The 21,022-nt window shown below is 46.7% G+C and overlaps 1 protein-coding gene across 2 annotated transcripts; it reads right to left on the reverse strand.

The window, feature by feature from the left end:
• Window positions 1-5,970: 5,970 nt before the first annotated feature.
• LOC308232419 (thioredoxin) lies at window positions 5,971-13,997 on the reverse strand. 2 transcript variants are annotated; one of them, XM_080638624.1, is made up of 5 exons: window positions 13,777-13,986; window positions 9,040-9,144; window positions 8,531-8,590; window positions 7,650-7,715; window positions 5,971-6,189 (listed from the first exon to the last, which is right to left on the reverse strand). In XM_080638624.1, the coding sequence occupies exons 1-5, from the start codon at window positions 13,798-13,800 to the stop codon at window positions 6,127-6,129; spliced, it is 318 nt and encodes a 105-aa protein (XP_080494750.1). In that variant the 5' UTR covers window positions 13,801-13,986; the 3' UTR covers window positions 5,971-6,126. The 2 variants fall into 2 exon arrangements, with proteins under 2 accessions (XP_080494750.1, XP_080494751.1); XM_080638625.1 differs by lacking the exon at window positions 8,531-8,590 and having other exon boundaries at window positions 13,777-13,997.
• Window positions 13,998-21,022: the final 7,025 nt, after the last annotated feature.

Raw genomic sequence — 21,022 nt, forward strand, 5'->3', positions numbered from 1 at the left:
ATAGGTGCTCCAGTCTTATAAATATTGCAACGTTTGTGTCCTGTTCCTAAGCAAATTAAAGCTGGCATTCGGGGCAATAACCTGCCTGAGCTTAGGACATAGCAGGGACCAGCCCTTAGAAGTTCACCATAGTCTGCCATATCCAAAGGTTGCCTCAGGAAGCCCAAGGAGTTGATGCAAAGAACTGTGATTGCTGAAACCGAGGAGCTATTCCAGGAGTCCACCGCTGCCTGCTGAGCTTCTCTCACCGTCCCCCAGGGTGGGTGGCCACATGAGGGGTCAGGACAACACAACCCCGCCACAGCATCCTTTCTTATGGGAGCCCTTTTCCCAAATGAGTGAAATCCAGTCACAAACCCCTCAGCACCTCTGATGCAGCCTGTATGGAAGTGAGCAAGACATACCTCAGATCCTTTGCTCTTACTTTGCTCCCACACCCCCTGACTGGCTGTTCATCTCTTATACCCCCACCCAGCTAGACAGCAACAGCTCCAAGCAGGTCCCTCACAGCCTAGCTTGCTGTTAGCCTTTATCTACAGTGTGGGGATACGCCTCATGTTCCTGTCCTCAGCCTCTCATAACTAGCTGAACAGGGACTCCACTTCCTACTAAGCTTGAAAGCGTTTGGGCTGTTCTGCTAAGTGGTGCTAAAACTGACTATTGCATTTCTGTTGTCAGAAAGCTTCATAGTTCCAGCATCTGTTTATAGTGTCAGGCCTTGCTCTTCTTCCAGGCTCCCCTCTCAGAAGGACTAGAAAGAGAGCAAAGAAAAGTGAAAAACAGACTTTAATTGCTTCCTTGAGGAAATGTCATGGACTGACTCCAGTGGAGGGCAGATGGCCCAAGCCTGGTCTAAAACTCTTCCTCTATGGATACAGCTGGACCCAATGCCTGGCTTCTCCCCACCCCTAGAGTCTGTTCACATCTCTGCCAAATCCACCCCACCCCAGAAGCTGCCGTTCCTGGAGGCCAGGCACCTGGAAACCCACCCCCCAGGCATTCTTCTCCAGCCCGTTACCTAGAGATAGATACCACCATCACCTGGTGCTGTCAGAGGGGGAAAAGCCTCTCCAGAGCCAGGGTGTGTATAATGCATGTATAGACAGTCACTGCCACCTTGTGGAGATTAGCAGATTTGTCTGCCAGCTGGAGGTAGAGATAAAGCTTCAGGCAGCTCCCATGCATCCTTCTCTGCCAAACTGGACCAACCCAGCTTTCCCTCTCCAACGGAGGAAAAAATGCATTTCATATGGGTGTGTTCTCTAACATCTCCACAAGTTCTTGTCAAGTTCCTCAAACTCATCTAGTTGATCCTTACCAAAGCTGGAGGCATCTGGCTGGTTATGCTTCTAGCCTGCATGAAATCTCCACTGAAAATAAGGATCCACAATATGGTTCAACTTCTGCTCAGCTAAACTGAGTACAGCACCCACTGCCTCCCCAGAGCTCCTTATCAGACTCTTGTTCCTGCTATAGTTTTGTGTTTGGTTTTCTGAGGAAGACCTACAAGATAAAGGTTGCAGCAGTTGGGGTAGAGTTGGTATACAGTTACTGCTTCAGATGAAGAGCAGACTCCATGCCATAGACAGTCCCCTGCTAAGCCTGAGGCCCCCTCAGTCCCATATTGCCTGTTGTCAGCATATCAGTGTCTTAGGTTTACATGGAAAGCTTTAGGGGTGAAGCAGGTGGGGAAGGGGGATGCCAGGGTGGCTACTGTGAGAAGACACCAGAAGCTGCCGCTACATGACAGCCAGTGATAGCCAGCTCCAAGAGGTACCTGCTGCTGGTCAGAGCTGAGCCCTCTATGAGAACATATTTGATGAAGGGTAAAGAAGCACCATGCCCCAGCAGCAGGGAGAGACGAACAAGAGTACATGAGGAAAAGCCACCATTCAGGCGGCAAGGTCAGTGCAGGAGGGGAAGAGGTGTTCCAGGCACCAGAGCAGAGATTTTCCCCTGCAGCATGTGGTGCAGACCATGGTGAGGCAGCTGTGCTCCTGCAGCCCACAGTGCAGATATTTGCATGCAGTGCAAGGAGGATCCCACACTAGAGCAAGGAGAAACATGCACCTCATGGACAACCCACAGAAGAACTGGCTCCTGGCAGGGCTTCTGGCCTGTGGAGAAGAGCCTACACTGGAGCAGCTTGCTGGCAGCATTTGTGGCCCATGGAGCACCTGTACTGAAACAATTCATTCCCAAAGGACTGTATCCTACAGACCCCACACTGGAACATGGGGGAAGAGCATGAGGAAGAAGGAGCAGCAGAGGTGACATGTTAAGAACTAACCAAAACCCCCATTCCCCTGCACTGCTCAGGGGTGGGACAGTGGGAGAGCCAGGAGTGAAACTAAGCCTGGGAAGAAGGGAGAAACAGGGGAAAGCGGTTGTAGATTTGTTCTTATTTCTTACTGCAACTAAACAGACTAGGATAGCAAGTTAATTTCCCTAAGACAAGCCTGTTTTGCCTGTGACTGTAATTGCCAAATGATCTCCCTGTCCTTACCTCAAGCCAAAAGCTTTTCTGTCATTATCTCCTCCTGTCCTGCTGAGAAGGAGGAGTGTAATAAGAGGGGCTTGTCAGTCAGTCTCTCCCACCCCTCTCCACGGGCCAGGAATCAGCGTTACAGTTCATCCAGCAAGGATTTCACCAGTATATTCCTCGAGCCAATCAATGCCTTGAGTGTCTCAAAGCTGTACATCATAGAGCACAAGGGAGCTGCTGTATCAGTGTGTGGGCACTGGCAAAGCAATGGCTGGGCTTTTTTTGTCCCTGCTAGATCCACCTAGTTTTGACAAATGAAGAGTAAGAATTTAAACATTAAAACAATTAAATACTCTTACTGGAATAATTCAGTGGCAGAATCCAAGTCTAACTTCATTCAGGTTAAGGACAGAATGAAAAGCAGATAGTTAACTGGAGTTAACTGCTTCAAGAGATGTGGAAGACATGTGCAGGTGGTTAACAGACTCCTTCCCCAAGTGCATGATGGCAGTTTCAGAACACATGGACGAGTTGGTGCCACTGTTTCACTGCAATCTGATCACACACAGTTCCCTTGTCCACTCTCTGTGACCCCTTGCCCATCCCTTTCATGAGTTAGTCCACTCATTAAGCCTAGTTATTTGAGCCATGTGTTCCAACTGCTGTGCTCAAGGAAGTACTTCTCTTCCTGTTGGCCAGCCCACTGGAAGAAAGTGAGCTAGCCAACAGGCCTGCAGTGTCTTGCTGTACTGGTTTGACAGCAAGGCACAGGTCCCAGAGTCATTTCATAGCCAAATAACACTGCAGTCATTGCCTCAGGGGAGAACTTCTTTCTGAAGCCCTTACTCCCAGGATAAACCTTCGTATATTTTCTTCTCTGCCATGTAGCTCAAGTTTCTTCCAAACATTCGAGTCAGTTTGCCATCTACCACTTCCCTCTCAAAAGCATCTTTTCAGGTCACTGGATCAAAGCAGTTGGTTCTGTTCATGAAAGCAGCAGACCACAGAGTTCAACGAAACTGTGACTGCTGTGCTGTCTGGCACACAGTAATACTTGTCTTTACCCTTGACATGAAAAACAAGCAGAACAGCATACCTGCTGAGCTCTCCAGGGTGTTACTTAATACCCATGTGGCAGGGCAGATGGCCCAAGTTCTTTTAGCAAGGCTACCTGTACCCATCCCACTTAGGGCAAAACTTTTATTTGCTCTATCTTGGCTTTAACAATGCCTGAAGCACCAGGTTCTTGCCTGCTGGGATGCAGGCCAGCTCGAATCCTGAACAGGGCCTCTCTTCCCAGCTAGGGCACTGCTGCCATAGGGATGGGGCCCCCTCACAGCTCAGCTAGGTACAAACATTAGGCTTTTCATGCCATCACCCATCATGACAAGAACCAACTTCTAACAGTCAAATTCCAATGTATCTATGCATTTGAAGAGAATATGCTTGCTGGCTCCTGCAAAGGGAAAGTTGTCCCAGGACACAGATCCTCACTGCACACATCTTCAACAGTCAAGCCTTAAAGAACATCTCCTTTCACATAAAGCTACGCAAGTTCTTTCCATCACACTATGCCTACCTGCCAGTGCTCAGAGCAGGAACATACTGCAGCACAGGAACCTGAAGACCTGCTGCATTTCCAAGAACTGCTTTGCACCCCTGGTTTCAGCAGAAGTTATTCCAGCCTTTCCCATCTTTCCCAATTCTGTCTTGAATTTCCAGTAACTTGTCACCTGGATCTTTCAAGGTGACTGCAGTGGCATCTAATTAAGGGAGTAACAAACAACACATGAGCAGCATTTCCAATTAACTGCACCTTTCCCCCGAGGCAATAGGCAGCAGCAACCTCATGTGGCCTCACATCAGCAAACACCATGTGCTGCAGCACATCTCAGTGGCTTTCTCATTTCTTAAGGAACAAGCTGGCTATCAGGGGCTCCTACCAAACTTCACCTGGACTTCCTAACATGGATTGTTTAAGCCTTCCTTGCTTCAAGGTACTGCACAGGACTAAGTAGGCCACACAGGAAGTGCTTTCAAGAGTAATTTTCTTGTTTCCAGATGGTGCCATGTTAATGATACATTCTTGCTCCAGCTTCATTTGATTCTCTCTCCACCATCTCATCCACAGCACCACTTGGGGCAGTGGTTTCTTACTTACCTGTGCAAACAGTCTTTCATCTGTCAGTCTACATACTTCTGCTGCACTTCTCTTAGTCAAATAGCTGGAGCTGCACAGAAAACATTTTGCACGTCCTTCTCATTGCATAATCACAACCTAGAGCGTACATCCAAGCAGATCTTTGATGGCTCATCCTCAGCTAAAGGGTGCGGTCACTGCTTGGACTAGAAAGATCTTGTTTCAGATACGGAACATGTGCAGCAAGCTGCTGAAGGCCCTCAGTCCTCAAGAGCTAGGAAATTCATGCATGCTTGTGAAATGAGCATAAGCCTGAGTCACACACAAGCTCCCTACCAGAAAGAGGCTCACTCATGCCTACTTGCGTGTATATGTAGCAGAAGTCTTGCTTTTTCATCAGTGATACTCCATGAGCAGCACAGCTCACCTAGCTGTGTGGTTAGCAGCATCAGGCATAGCTGCTAGCTACAGCTGGCCTCCTTATTGACTGGATTCTTACCCAGGAAAACACCCAAGCCAGCAAGAAAGCCATCCTGATCTGGTGGAAAAGCACAGCAGTTCTCCTTGGTAACACTGGGAAGAGTAGTTGAATGCACACAGAGGCTGGCAGGTCAGCAATAATTCATGTAGACAACCTGATGCAGGTTTGAAGAGCCCAGTTTACCGTCCAGCACAAAGAAGCATTCACTGTGTTCTAAGAATGCAATACTGCAGTCAAATGAAAGTGACAATATATAAATCCAAGTTATCTTGGGGTTAAAACAATACAAGTTTTACCTGCTCACAGTCATTTGTTCCAGACTATTACCTAGAAACAAAACAGCCAACTCAGACTAAACACACTTTGCTACTAACACAACCAGAAGGTACAACAAGAAGGCAAAAAGGCAGCAGCTCCAAGTCCCACCTTACACTTCCATGGTAGGACTGACATTATGGCATGATAAGGCAAGTCTTAGCTTTGAGTCTAAAATGAAGCTTGACAAATTTTAAAATAGTCTTTAGCTAAAAAGAGGCAATGAAAGAAGCTATCCCACCCAGTGACCACCCTCTTTTCTACAACCCCTAGACTCCCCTTTCTTTGTCTGCAAGCCGGACTGTCACTCTTTGGATTACAGCCTGGTAACTACCACCTGAGAAAGGTGGCAGCGGACTTCTCATAAAACAATGTCACTGCTGTCTCACACAACACAATTTTCCACCCCCAGCAATAAAAATCGATCAGGTTGTGTTTGACAAGTGTTTGTACTCAAGACAGTACTCCTTTTACACAGCAAACCCCAAGACCTTGATGACATAATGAAACTCCTCACATTTTCTTTGAAAGACAGGCAGTATCCAAGTGTGAAGAATTTACACTTTATTGTACTCATTCACATAGATCAAGAGGACAGTTTTCACCACTTAATCTAGCTAGCGTGCTTTATTTTTTTTAAGTAGAAAAGTCACAGGCTATAATTTAGCCGAAGCAGTCATGCTTCGAAGTCTCCATGGCTGGAGATTAGACTAGGCTTTTAATGGTCTCTTCCAGCTTCTCTTTATTGGCCCCAGAGAACTCTTGCACCTGTAAAAGGAGATTGAATTTTAGAACTTTTGCATTCAAAGCTTCGTAATATTAGATGCATAGCACCCAGACACAAACACATCTACTGAACTCTGCTACAAGTTTTTTCATCCTCAAAAGCCTTAACAAGAACCGCTTCCAGACTGCTACTGCTGCAGCAGTAAATCTGTTATCTACACGTAAAACCATGTAGAAAACAGCTGATCCTGAACCAATGCTGTGTAAGACTTGAGTACAGGCTTGAAGAGACTGGAGGTCACTACACAACAGAGGTAGCTCAGGGTTAACCTTGGACTGCTCAGGACTCTTACCAATCAAATCCTGAAATGATTGCTCCAAATGACCTGGCCCTGAGCCTGGCTTATCCTGTGAAATTTGTGCTTGTTGCAACTTACACAGAAAGATAAAGGCAACATTTACATTTCAAACAGCAGTGCTGTCTTCCAGTTCCTCCTGGGGTGCAAGGTTCAGAGCAGATTGCACTAAAGGTCATGAAACTGCTTGCTTGGTACTTACGTATTCATAGAACTGCCAAGGTCATTCAAAACAAAAAGCCATACAGCAGGGTTAAATACACCACCTACACCCCGGCACATCATAAACACAATTCTCCCAACTGCATTAAGAAGCTGGGGGAGTTTACCCTGAGAAAATCATCAAATGTTCATTATTAGTCATGACTTGGCCCCATATTGAATTCAACTGAAGGTCACTTTGCACCTGACGCTCACTTTATAAGGTGTTATTCCATTGCCTTCAGCCATGAAACCTCAATCCAGGCAGTGCTTTACTTTAGCAAAGCCTACCTTCAGCTTGTTTGGCAAACAAAGTCTGAGACAACATACTTTGTCTGAACTAGAGAACTGCTGAGCTGAGAAGCTTTCACAGCACAGGCAGCCATGTCAAAGCATGGTCTGAATTCCACGTCATCCACCTCTTGGCAGAGCAGGTCCTCTGCCAGGGACAGGGCCTTCACTTAACAGGTTACACTGCCACTACGTAAAAGCATCTGAACAGTTGTTTCAGCTGTGTCTATATTCAGCTATGTTTAAGGCTCCTGTTTGGGTGGGATTCCACCACATATAGTCACATCCTCTGCTCAACTATGAGCTGCACCCAGAGAAAAAATTTTACCAAGATGGTAAAAACCAGGGTGCTAGACAGGCAGACTAGCAGTCTTAACCCAGACATCTAACCCTACTAATCTCTCATGGTGCTCTGTAAGACTGGCCTATAACACTTAGTTCACTACCAGTTAACAATAGGGTTTGCTTCATCAGTTAACTGCTGGTCCTGCTACATTTGCTGCAGAGCCAAGATGAACTTGCTCACTCTGAGAGGCCATGCCAGTGGTGCCCTAGAAGTGTTACCAAGACAAAGCAGGCTAAGGGGTCTAATATTCCCAATTGTTTTTCAAACATTCAGATTGTCTGCTCCAGTTGCTAAAAAGCAGAGCCTACCTTTTTCCCGTTCTTGTAGAACTGGAATGTTGGCATGCACTTCACATCACAGTGTGCAGCAACATCCTGGAAGAGACAGAATACAATCTTCAGCTGTACACATCTGAAAGATGTTAAATTTAGACCCCACTAGCTGCCTTTTGTTTAGGTGACAGAGCAAAGCCATTACTGCTCAAAATGAAGTAAAAGCACTTCTGGTGGTCCATAACTAGCAAAGAGTGCAGTGTTAACATCTCCCTGAAGTAAGTCTGGAGGACCCCCTTCAGCATTTAATTCATGCTATACGAGAAACACATTTACTATACCTGTACTCTGTGTCTGGAAAAAAAGACCTCTTAATCAAAACAGATACGACTATTTGTAAGGCTCAAGAGCATTACAGAAACTCTTGTGTTTCCATCCAACATTCTTTAAGTACCAGTTTGACACTGCTGGAGCTGCTACACAGCAGTCATTTTACTGCACTTGAGACACGAAAGAGGCAACAGTGTCAAGAGCAGTGGAGAGACCAGACAGATCCCCAGACAACTGTGAGCCATTAGTATCAGGGGAGATTGCATCAAAGCAGCTTAAGGCCTTAAGACTAAAGCTCCCTCCCAAAGTAGACGGTCACTGTTCTCAAGTTACCCAATACATGCCATAGAGCTTCAACTGTGAAGATAACCAAGACAGTTTGTTCTGTTCAGGTGTCCTCTAACAAAAAAAAAATTGCCATTTTCAGTGTAAGTGCTAAACCCCTAATCTCTGCTTCTCAAGGTTGAGGTAATCTCATTTTGTTTCAGTATTTGCAATGACATTTTAAAATATGGTATCTTCATTGTCACTCATGTGGAACTCATTAGCTAATCCCCCCCCGCCTCCAGCATCACCCCAGACCATACCTGGGCATCATCCACATCAATTTCAATGAACACCACATCACCATACTTCTCACACAAACTCTAGAACAAAATAAGAAACTATGCAGTTACAATGTTCCAGGAAAGCTTTTTCTAAGAGACATCCATATTAATTGTAACGCTGGTGCTAGCACCATTGCCACCTAAGCACAAGCAGAGGGATTGTGGTAACTATACAGAAGGATAAACACTTTCACTCTATATCTCACCTCTTGAGGCAATGTAACTGTTAGGCCCCTATAGACCCAAGATGCATGTAAGTATTAGCACAGGAGAACTTAAACCATGTCTGAGCTCCCAGCTATATAAAAGGGTGGTATATTTAACTTGATAGTCTCAAAGGAGATAGTTCTGTAACTTCTCCCTCTTCCAGAAAAGGCTGGAAATCACATGTAGCAAAAAGAAGTTTCTCTCATGTTATTGTTTTTGTGCTGCTTAACATTCTGTACACTTTAATACAGTTGCCAATTAAAAACAAAAAGGCTACTTACATGGAAAAAGGGCTTGATCATTTTGCATGGTCCACACCATGTGGCAGAGAAGTCAACCACTATTAGCTTCTCACCAGCAGACTGCAGTTCTGCCTCAAATTCAGACTGTAAAAGAACAAAAGAATTGAAAACATTAATGATTTCCCCCTTCCTTTCTGAAATTACTTAGACTAATCCCAAAGCTGGCTTGCTATCAGCCTTAACACACTAATCATTTTGGTAGCTCTTTAAACACATCACGCAAGCGCTTCAGTATGAATTGCTTTCACCGCTGCCAGCATCAGCCAGTGTTTTATGACTCTTCAGTTAGAAAGAGACCATAATGCTCTGTCATTCCAACTCACTGAACTGGGGAAACAAAAGCTAGATATTCATCTAGCCTACAATCCTCAACTCTGGAAGCTCTGTTCAGGGTTACCACTGAATGTGATCCTTACAGTTTTTAGTAATAAGTTTCTCATTTCTGTTTTGGCAGGAAGACTTCCATTTTCTTCCGGGACAGACTTCCCTCTGCAGAATTTTAAAAGAACAATCCTTTTTCCACACTCCTCCAGTCTGATGCCTTTTCCAATCAATGGTAACATCAAAATGATGTTGTGTGATTTACTCTACAGCTTGTTTTCTAAAGCGACCTCAGATTTAATTTTTTTTTTACTTATTTTGCCAAGTGAACTCACATGTAACATCACTAGCCAAAGAAAAGCCACATATACAGACCACTCAAGTAACACCCAAGAATTATTTAGAGCTTTGAGTCTGTTTGCTGCACCAACTATTTTTGGACAATGTTCTTTGGAATTCAGAGGTCCTTCTGTGCCATTGGCCATGTTTTCTGGTCAAAAAGTGAATGCTCTGGCAGAACTGAAAGCCATTAAAATAAATACTTGCATGCTAGCAGCAGGGAAACAAGTATCTCAGGTAGAAGCAGAAAATGCTAATCAGCTACTTTCTGACAGTGTCTTTTCCAAAGCCAGTGCAAGCCACTTCAACATTCCTCAAGTTTATTCTCACGGCAAGGCAAGCTTCAGGACAGCTGTTAACATAAACTTCATTTCAGATTATGCATATAAAAGATAGCTGCTTTAACTCTCCCCAACTTGACAAACCAGAGCATTAGAGCTCTGTTAGCAACAGCTACCCAACAGCAGTACAGTTACTGCCACATGTACTCAGTGGTTGGTTGTGCAGTGCAGAAGTTAAATAATTAATGCCAGCTTCTGTAATCAACCACAGTAAATTGATACTTTATTCTAGTAAGCTATTCCCCACACCCTCCCCCCCCTTAAAGAATGACATGCAGGTGAGTAGCCAAGAATGTACACAGTCAAACTGGTCACAAGCATATTTAACAAGCAAGCAGAAGGTCCTGCACCAGCATTCTTATGTATGAATAACCTACATAACAGTCTTCATAACCTCCTGAAACTTCAAATACACCTGGCATTACATGCCTGTTAATAAGGCATTTTCCCTCCCAACGTTACTATCTTCAGAAGTTCAGCCTCCACATTTAAGTTCTTCCATCCTTGTGTATTGGATATTCAGTCTACTCTGCTGTAACATCAGTAGCTAACGCTTCACCTACTCTGTTGGAACAGTAAACTTTCCTGTCTCTCCACACGGCCCCACTCCTGTATTGCCATAGTATGCATTCCCACCCCCCAGCCCCAGAAGTGTCCCATTCTCACTAACAAAGCTCTCTCTACACAGCAATCCACGCTAGCTCCCTGAGACTACTAACCAGAATTTTCTCACTCAAGCCTCACTCTTCCCCACTTTCAAATCCTAGAGCTTGATTTTGGTGTAGCTTCTCATACTTCTGCACTGCAACACTACCAGCTCTTTACTGTTTCCACTTCCTGCACCTGCCAGTTAGACCATCCTCTTCCTACCCTGAAGTCCTCCATCTGGCTTCATAATTACTGTATTCTGCAAAAGAAGTCCAGTCCTAGGATGTGTTTTGTCATATGACCACACACCTCAGGTCTGCTGTTGCACCAAGCAAGGGGAAGGTAGGAGGTCATGATTGGTTGGTCACATGCCATACACCATTGAAGACCTGATGCTGACTACAATCAGGTGTTAAGTTACCTTGTGAGTCACCTTTATTACTGGCTAAAATGGCTGTGGGAGAGTGAAGAGATGCAGGTCCAAAGGTGCTTACTCTTGCAAATTAAAAATTATGTAACTAGTGAGAAGTCCTGAAAGTTTTCCCAGAGAACTTAATCTCCCTAAAGGAAAACAGTAGTGGGGGCAAAACAAGCTACCTTACCCATGGGATTGGCCTCCATAGTTGTCTTTTGTATCAACTGTGACAAGACAAACTGTCATATAGAAACCAAGTCATCTTTGTTATCTTTACTGTGAGGGTGGTGAGACACTGGAATGGGTTGCCCAGGGAGGTTGTGAACGCTCCATCCTTGGTGGTGTTCAAGGCCAGGTTGAATGAGACCTTGGGTGGCATGGTTTAGTGTGAGGTGTCCCTGCCCATGGCAGGGGGGTTGGAACTAGATGATCTTAAGGTCCTTTCCAACCCTAACTATTCCATGATTCTATGATTCTATAACTTAAGGGGAACATCCCACAACAAGACCATCTCGTCACACCATTAGATGATCTTACAGCTTCAATAACCAATACTTTCTTCAGATAGCACCTTAATGGGGAAGCCTCTGACCAATTGTTTGGTTTTGTCATTTTTTATTTTTTTTTTTTGAACATATAACTACCACCTCCTGAGCCCACATAAGACCTCATTTTGCTTGTATTGTCCTCCAGCAGAAAAGCACATGCTGCATTCAACAAATACATTAGCATCAGGCCTCTGTTTCCAAGGGCCAAGTAAGAGAAAAGGCTCTAGTAATGACAATCTCCAGTGCAGCAGAGATTCCCAGCACCAGGTAATACCTCAAAATGAAGGCTATCGACCACAGACGGTGCTGAAAAGAATGTTTGGTTCTCAGCAGTAGACAAGATAGCTTTAATCAATCTGCTAGGTGGCACGGACCTTAGCTGTAAATATGATTTCCTACACATATCAAGGCACCCTTGAACTTGGATTAACCCAGCCATCAGCTGACTGCCAACGGTCACTACATAATTTAGTGGTGTTTTGGGTTGGTTTGTTTGTTTTGGTTTTTTTTTAAACACAGAAGCTGCCATAAACAGGTTGAAGGTTCAACTGCCCAAACTCCTTAGAAGACAGCCTTTCTTCTGCATCTGAAGATGCTAGTTTTCAGTATTTACTTGACTCAATTAATAAACAGCTTGTGTAAAGAGGAAAGCTCTGGCAACGCCAGCTTTTTAACAGTTTAAATACCCCACTAGCTTCTGCTGTAAAAGGCATTATGATCCACAGTCAGACCCTGTTACATGAGTCACTCATCTCAAGATCACATAACTGAATCAACTGCTCCTTCTGTCCACCAGCAGGAATTTGAAAGGGATCAGTAAAGCACCCTTAAAGGAGCTATTCTTCAGAAGCTAGCCAGTTTCTGAAGAGATGATAGGAAAGGGGCCATATCTAGCTAGCAGTCACATACACATTACTTTACAAATGTCACTTACAATAGATACTTTTGCAGGTAGTTGAAGAAGTTTCCTATTTTCTTATGAAAGAAGAATACAAACCTGCTTTCCTGAAAAACATAAGTAATCCAGAAACCCCAGTTGAACTCTGCTTAAATATTCTGGGTGTTGCTAAACCTTGTTGTCAGCATGCCTGTTGAGTCCATGCTCTCTATAGATAAGGAACAAAACCATGCTTTAAGTACGACAGACTATTAATCAATGCTTATGGCTGGGAGGGTCGCAGAAGCCTAGTCCACTTCAAGTTAGAGCAGGCTCTTCTGCCAAAGCCAAGTTTAATGACTTTCCATTTTCAAGCTGTTCCAACCCATAACAAAATCCTCAAACCTTACCCAAAAATTTCACCTTTTTGCCCCTCCCTAAACAGGGAAGGGGGAGAAATACAAGCCAGGAGAATTATTTCAGATTGGACTGACACCTATTCTGTCTCCGGGTCCTGAGTAATGAGGTATCTTGTTTGCCTCAACTTCAAGAAGGTTTCTGCCTGCACAGGTACTTAAGCTGTGGTCACAAGTATTAGCGTGCTCATGGGTCAGATAGCTGTCCCGTCCCTACACACTAGCAGTATGCAAGCAGGGACTTCTAAATTCGGGTACTACAGTATCCTGTTACCAGCTTGAGACATTTCCCTCAGATTTTAAAGGGAAATGAACAACAATCTGTCATAATACGAAATCACCGCACCTCCCGCCTCACTCTGACCCTGTGAAGCTTCAAGTCTAAGCAAGTCCTCCTTTCACTGTCCTCCTCCCCCCCCCCCCCCCCCCCAGCGCCGAAGGAGGCTCCTCCTGGCCGGGCACCCGCGGCACCCAGACTATGTCCGCAACGCACACCGGCTCCCTCCCTCCCGCCCGCCAGCCAGCCTTCGCAGGGCAAGGCCTCATCGAAGCCCACGGCAGCCACCTGCTCGGTTCAGCTTCCCTCGGCGGCCGTGGGCGCCAGCAGGCGCACCCGCTGCCTCCCTTCCCGGTGGGGAGGCGATGGTCACCTCGCAGCTCTCTCCATTCCCTTCATGGCGAGGGGTCGGCGGCCGCCGCGCTCCAGACGGCGAAGCGGCACTGCCGCCGGCGGAGGAAGATAAGGCCGCGGGCCGCCCCTTGCGCGGCGTGGCGGTGGAACCAACGGCCGCTACGCGCCTAGCGGACTCACCAGGCTGCCCACACTCTTCACCATGGCGGCGGCTCGGCGTCGAGGAGGAGGATCGGCGGATAACTGGCAAGAAGGCACCCGAAAGTTTCGTCCCTGGGCTGGTGCTGCTCCGCTCGCCTCTGCCTGCGCTTGCTCTACCACCTACAGCTGCCTCAGCAATATCCCGCGGCCACCCGGGCGGTGCCCCCCTTATATGCCCGCCGCCGCGCCGTCCTGCGCATGCGCGGGTTCCACCTCCCCTCCCTCCTCCCCCCGTTTCCCATCCTTCCGCACTCCGCCCCGTGGCTCGGGGTTCGGATTCCCGAGGGTGCGGGTGACGTCACGATGCGGGATGCGCGCCCCCTAAGCCCCAGCACAATGGTGTCTTGTCCTGTCGTGTCCTGTCACGTCGTGTCTCTGTCGGGCCGGGCCGGGCCGGGCGGCATCGGGGCTCTGGCGGCAGCGGCGGTGGTCAGAACCCCGCCCGCCCGGCGGAGGCCCGGGGCGGTTACGTGGCAGGGGAGGGAGAGCTGTGCATCCCTGCAGGCCGCCAGGGGGAGCGACGGCAGGGGACGGGAGAAGGAAAAGCGCGGGGACCGCGGAAAAAGTGCTGTGTAACGATGAGCAGGAAGTACTCCGGAGGCACCGGCCCTCGCCCGGCTCGCACACGTCGCTCCTCCTCCTCCCGCGGCGCTCTGCCGCTTCTCGGACACGGGGCCCTATTCGCGTTACAGGAAGGAGGAGGGCTATGGCGGGGATAGGACGGCTGCTCGGCGCTGGAAGGCAGGAAAGGAGCAGATCGGGGGAAGATACTTCCTTACTCTTTTTAAACCTTTTGTCTTCTGTATTTTATCCCAGCACCAAAGCACAGAGCTGCGCTTGTCCTCTGGATTGCAGGCTTTCTGCGTCACTGACATGAGTGGTGCTTTCCTAGTGGTAAACACTAAAATCATTACAGATGACTAGAGACACTGCGAGCTTCTTTAGTAGTTCAAAGAATCATAAAATGGGTCAGATTGGAAGGGACCTTAAACATCATAGAATCATAGAATAGTTAAGGTTGGAAAGGACCTTAAGATCATCTGGTTCCAACCCCCCTGCCCATTGCAGGGCCGGGTCACCCTCTACTAGACTAGCTTGCTCAAAGTCCCATCCAGCCTGGGCCTTGAACACTGCCAGGGATGGGGCCCCTCTTGGATAGTTCTCCTCCTGGAGAGGGTCAGCCAGGACCAGAAATCATCCTCACAAAAATTACTCCTTTCAGCTTTCCCAGCCAAGAAGACCCTCATGGAAACTTAAATTTCCATTTGTTCCTCTGTGTTTTGGAGAGGTCCTTTGTTCTACGGCACTACTGCCCATCCCAGAGTGCAAGACTGCAAAACAGGGCTGTTGCGGCCCTCCTTCTGTTGGGCTGGCAGGATTTAATTTTTGGAGTATTGGGTATACTCCACTATATATGTCACTATAAGGGTCACAGGAGAGGTGGTATTAAGTTTTGGGATGCTTGATGCTGGCTTTGTGAAGAATGGGATATTTCTGCAGGCTTAAGCAGCCAGGTTACCAGCCTGTGGAATGTGTGCTCTGAATGCAGCTGGGCAGAGGATGGGAAGTCTTGGTGAAGGTCCTGGATAAAAAGATGCTTCTTCATTAGCGTTTGGGTACCAATGCATCCCAAGAGGATGTGACCCAATATGTTGCTTTGCTTTGTGGTAGACACTGAAAAGCTGGTAACACCCTCACGGCCTCAAAACTTGCCCCATGAGATATGTCTTGGAGATCTCTGAGTTTGGAAAATCGTGCTGAGAATAAGGTTTTATTTTGTAAGTTTATTGAGTATGTGATTTACTCCAGCAGCAGAACCACCACAACCACTAGGGTCCCCTTTCTGACCCAATGGTGATGTCCACTTCGCTCTTCTCCCTGCTTGTTGCTTCCTACCTAGCCCTTTCCAGACCTGGCTTTGCCTACTCGAAGCCCTTTGGGTACTGCTCTCCATGCGCCTTTCCCTGCCCATCCCATTCCCTTTTTTCCTTTGGTGGCAACATCAGAAGAGTTAGGATGACTGTGGGTGAGAAGCAGTGCTACCAGGGCTTGGGTAGCACCTGCTGGCTTTTGGTTTTTCTTCTGGCTGGCCCCTGCTGCTCATGTGTCCATGTGCCCTTGGCAGAGAGAAGCCGCTGGTGCATATGCCCTGTGCTGCTCTGGGGAGATGCAGCTGCTGCAGATGGCGCAGGAGAGTGAAAGCAGGAAAGCCTTATCAGCCAGGGTGCCTTGCTTTGAAACCTGCTGCCGGGCAAGATAAAACGATAGAGAAACCCAGACTACCTTCGAAACCCAGACTACCTTCAAAACCCAGCTACTGAATGCCCCAGCTCAGCTCAGCATCACACTGCTCTTGCAGAAGTTAGTGCAAGAAGTTAGGAAGGAAACAATCCACCCAGATAATACATTCCTTAGTGCTGCTTTCTATAGGCGAGTATGGATGCATAACCCCTTTGTGAACTATGAGGGGAGGTTCCTACATGCCTCTGTCCTCAGATCCCATCTGCTGCCATTTGCCTCTTGGTGTGCTTACAGTCAAGTACAGGCTTAGGCATACAGCTGTTTGAAGTCCAAAATGTCGCTGTGGGATTGTTGTGTGAATGCCTAAAATAACTGGACAGTAATATAATTTATGTGATCTGCACTCAGATACAGAGGAAGGTGGGTCCTCTGGCTGGGGAAAAAAAAAAAAACCAACCAACACACACCCTGAAAACACACCCTGTTTTCTTATTATTTTGGCATTTCTTTTTCTTCTATTTTTATTTTTTTTTAAACTATGTGGTGTCTCATTTTTTATCTGAACAGTGCTGTGGCCGTCCCACGCACACAGTCACCCGACTATGGGGGCCTTTGCTTCTACCACCCACCTTCCTCGTGGGCATAAATGCAACATGCTTCCTCCCCGGAGAGGGAACGTGGCTGTTAAAAATATGCAAGTCAGTTGTGGGGAAGTTGGAAATCAAATGAGTTTTTTGCGTCAGCAGATTGCTGTATGCCATGTCATACCCAGAGTCACTTGATAGGACAGCGAATCAATAGATGGCTCTTGGCAAATGCAGAATGGAACCAGGACGCACTTTTAAAGACAAGTCTCTGCCCTTCAGGAACATGGTTTTTCTTGGTCCTGAAAGTGAGAGAACATGGCTCAAGAAAGGACAGAGCAGAGATGCAGGGAAAGCTTCAAAAATCAAGCCTTAGCAGTTTCTCATACAGAAACTCTGGAGATATTGATGAATGCTCATGCCACCCATACACTATAAGAATGAATTGCTACAGTCCTTTGCTGTGTGGAAAGACTGTGGGAGAGAAAGTTGGCAGGTCTAAATTTAGGTGCCCTCAAGTGAATTAATCAGCACCGCTTAGACGTAGACCTGTATAAAGGGCTGTATTTTTAAGAGCGCCTTCATGCCATGAATCTCACAAACATTCAGGTGGAGATTCTAAGAAAATTTGACCTCTTTTAATCATCTTTAAAGCTCCAGTGGCAGAAGGCATCTGTTTTTTTAAACTCTGCATATGCTAATTTGTGTCATCTGTTAAGTGAGAGCAACATGGATCAGCAGCGGGAAAGGGCTTTGCCTGGAGCCAGTGGTGGACCTCAGTGTGCTCAGGGTCAGGCCTGTGGGATGTTTGGGAGTCTGAACAAACTCTGGTTTTCAGCTCTTTCTGAGCTGCTGGGAGAGGTGGGAAGCAGGGTGGGGAAGAGGGACAGCAGTGGTCTCTAGCAGGACAGCCAGTTAGGTAGGGCTTAAATTGTGGCATCCATCTGGATGAATGAGACAGAACTGTGGCCCATGGTCCCAGTGTGATGCTCCTGCACCCCCATGTTTGACTTTGCCAGCTGCTGTATTTCCCTGTCAGCAATTGAGGGCAGGCAAATCTGTTGGGCTCTGGAGATACGGATCTTCTTTGCGCTTACTTTTGTCTTTTCTGCCTTGTAAGCCAGTGCATGTTGGTGGCTGGAGGGAACACTGTGGAGTGGTGAGACCCAGGGTGGACTGGGGGTCAGCATTCAAACATCCCAAAGGCTGTATTGCAGAGTGTTCACTAGTAGATAGTTCATTAATGGATCTTTCAGGCTTTGGGCTCTGGTGTACAGTAGTCACTCACGTCATCCATTTCCCCATCAGCATGTGTGAGAGTGAGGAAAATGAGGGGAAGGAGAAGAGGAAGACAAAAGGAAAAGAGAGCAGGGACCCAGACCCAGCAGCTTTTGCTGTCTTCTCACAAGTTAACCCCTTCAGGGTCTCATGAGCATATCTAAGACAAGCTTGTGTGTCCCAAAAACATTATTAAAGTCACCTGAACACTCAAATGTGTATGCAGTAAAAGGGACAGCTACAGGGAAAGTATTACTACTGTTGTGGCACAGGTGGTCAGTCATGTCCAGCATTAAGCAATGGTGCAGGGAGTTGCAGAAATAAAGAAGCTGCTAGAGGCAACAACTGCATCAGTTTTTATCATAGAAAGGCCAGGTTATTTGCCAGTGCCTTAAAATGGAAGTAAGAAGTGTTGCACTTGACCGTGACACTGCAACCAAGCAGCAGCCTTTAATTAACTTTCCCTTTCCTTCCAGCCTGCTCTTCTGGAAGATTTTGCTTTTGTAACTGACCTATTAAAGGTGCAATAAGCATTTAATAATTAGATAGGTGTGCTTGGTGTCATGCCAGCGTAAGTTGCGGAACAAACAGGCTTCTCTCTCTCCGAAGATGGTGTACTACTGATCTAATTACCCAGTGTCTTTTGAATGCTTGGTGTAGAATGTCTTGTTAAAGGATGAGAGGAAGAGCTGAATAAAAAGACAGAGAACAAGGATGTTGGCTACATTTCATCTCCCTTTACCAAGGGGAGTTACTGGTTAACCAAGAACTTCCTCCTGAAAGCAAAGAAAAAATGCGTGTTAATGCTGTCCCAGTCATTATCATTCCATTTTTATTAAGTTCTTTGGAGAAAGGAATCTCAAGATCCTCCAGAGCTGATGAAGTTGGTACTTTTGGCCCCTGTATTAGAAGAAACCTGATCATTGCTTTTTAAAGAAACCTTCTGTGAGCTCCCCTGGGTTTATGGCATGCTCTGTGTCTCTAGAAAGGAAGATGCCGCTGGCACAATGTTTACAAACATGGGAATGCTCATCCATGCTTTCAGGTATCAAAGCAGTTCAGGTCTTGATGAGAGAGACTTACACTTGTCATGTAATTGCCTTAAATATCTAAAACCCAGCCTAAGATGTTCAGGAACCTCCATACTCAAAGCCTCCATCTTTCCTCAGGGAGCAAGGTGGGCTGGGGAAAGCAGACCTGTGTTTTTCCTAAAAGGCTCCATTTTATTTTCTTGTGGACCCTTAGTTTTTCCTATGGGATCCTGCATTGTTTCTAGAGCATGTTGTTGGATCAGTGTGTGCCCCCAATCCCTGTTGTGACTTGAGAACAAGACCCTTTGGGGAGCAAATGCTCCACAATATTGCTAGATGCTCATGCTGGAGGACATCAGTGGCCAAAGAGGAAAAGAGGCCTGGCTCTTTCAAGGTCTGGCTAAGGCATGAAGATGAAATTCTGCACTTTGCAGTTCCTGTGGTTGTGCCTGCAGAGTGGCATGTCAGCCTGCATCAAGAGACCCTTGGAGAGAAGATAAGATATTTTTGCCTTCTTGGAGACATAAGCATTGTCACAGCTTTTTCTCTGGAGGAGAATATGTGCTGGGTTTGCATCATCAGAGGCAAAATACAAGTATGGGAGGCACCAACTGGCTCTTGGTGCACATGTGGAGATGTCTTTGAGGAAGCAAGTCTGGTATCTCCTCACAGAAGCTACCCCTGCTTCCTCCCTGCTACCAAAACCCTGCCACGCTGTTTCTACTTCCCCCCCCCCCCCCCCCCGAGGGATGGGGAGGAGAATCAAAAGAATGTAACTCCCACGGGTTGAGATAAGAACAGTCCAGTAACTAAAGTATAACACAAATCACTACTGCTGCCACCAATAATAATAATGATAAGAGAAATAACAAGGGAAGAGAACATGATACCACCCGCCGGAAAAGAGCCCGACAGAGCAGAGCACATGCTGGGAAACTCCCAGTTACATCCCCCGGCATGACGTGCTGTGGTATGGAATACCTCTTTGGCTAGTTTGGGTCAGGTGTCCTGTCCCTGCTTCCTCCCGGCTTCCCCTCCTCCCTGGCAGAGCATGAGACTCACAAAGTCCTTGTTCAGGGTAAACATTCTGACCAGCAACTGAAAACATCAGCTTTATCAGTATTATTCCCAGGCCAAAAGTCAAAACCCCAGCGCTGCACCAGCTACTAAGAAGGAGAAAAACTGACTGCTGCTGCTGAACCCAGGACACACGCAAACCTAATACACCAGGGAATCAGCCCAGTGCTTTTTAGAGTTTGTCTGAAATGAGTAGCTGGAAATGACTAATGAATGGAGATAAGGCTGCTTTTTCTCATGTGGGTAGGACCCTGTTCATCAGAGAGTTCCCAGGAAATCAAAACCCAGAGCCCATCAGGGACTGGCAGGTCACAGTCTGTCAAATCCGCTTGATTTGCGTTGTCTTTGGTGCAAGTTCTGTGAATGAAATCGACTGTGTTGGTGTGTTATTAATGAGATAACATGTCTGTGTTAAAAGTTGTGTGCAGGATCAGTGTCATGCCCGGGTGGTTTGTAAAGCAACATGGAGAAGCTGCAAGCTGTAATTATGCTTAGCTGCCTTATAAAAGCTCAGTAACAGACAGAAAACCCCATACGCACTGGAGGCAGGCTTTTGTGGATTCACAAAGTGTTTGCTCCGACTGCGACTGTTCAGATGTCCTCAGATCAAGGCTGCTTCTGATGTCCTAGGGGAGCACTTACGAGTCTAATGCCTTTTGGCAGCCTGCTGCAGCAGAGCGTATCGTGCTGCTTGTGGGAAGCAGCGTCTGAGCAGTGCTGTGGGGAAAACAGAGGCTCAGTTCTTCTTTTCATCACATTCAAATAACAAACTGGTACCAATGACAAACTTTGCTTTTGAGTACCTAATACTCAAAGCTGTTCTGCTTTGTTTCTCTTACTTGCTATTCAAGCTTCTCTGCTTTTTTCTTCATCCCCGACCTCTCCTAAGACTTTTTCTCCCCTCTTCTCACTATTCAGTTTCTCTTCACCTGGAAGTAAAATATTGCATTTCTGTGTAGTTCTGAATCTGCTTCATGCACCTCCACCTGCCTGCACAACATGCAGGCTGGGGAC

This window comes from Psittacula echo (assembly GCF_963264785.1).
Source record: "Psittacula echo genome assembly, chromosome: Z".
NCBI classification, from domain to species: Eukaryota; Metazoa; Chordata; class Aves; order Psittaciformes; family Psittacidae; genus Psittacula; species Psittacula echo.

Bases quoted from the DNA above. Each gene is read 5' to 3' on its own strand.
- LOC308232419 (XM_080638624.1), bottom strand. From the start codon at position 13,800: ATGGTGAAGAGTGTGGGCAGCCTG. The intron at 7,716-8,530 runs GTATGGTCTGGG...TGTCTCTTCCAG, and splicing joins TTGATGTGGATGATGCCCAG to GATGTTGCTGCACACTGTGA. The intron at 6,190-7,649 runs GTAGGCTCTGCT...CTCCTTTTACAG, and splicing joins TCTACAAGAACGGGAAAAAG to GTGCAAGAGTTCTCTGGGGC.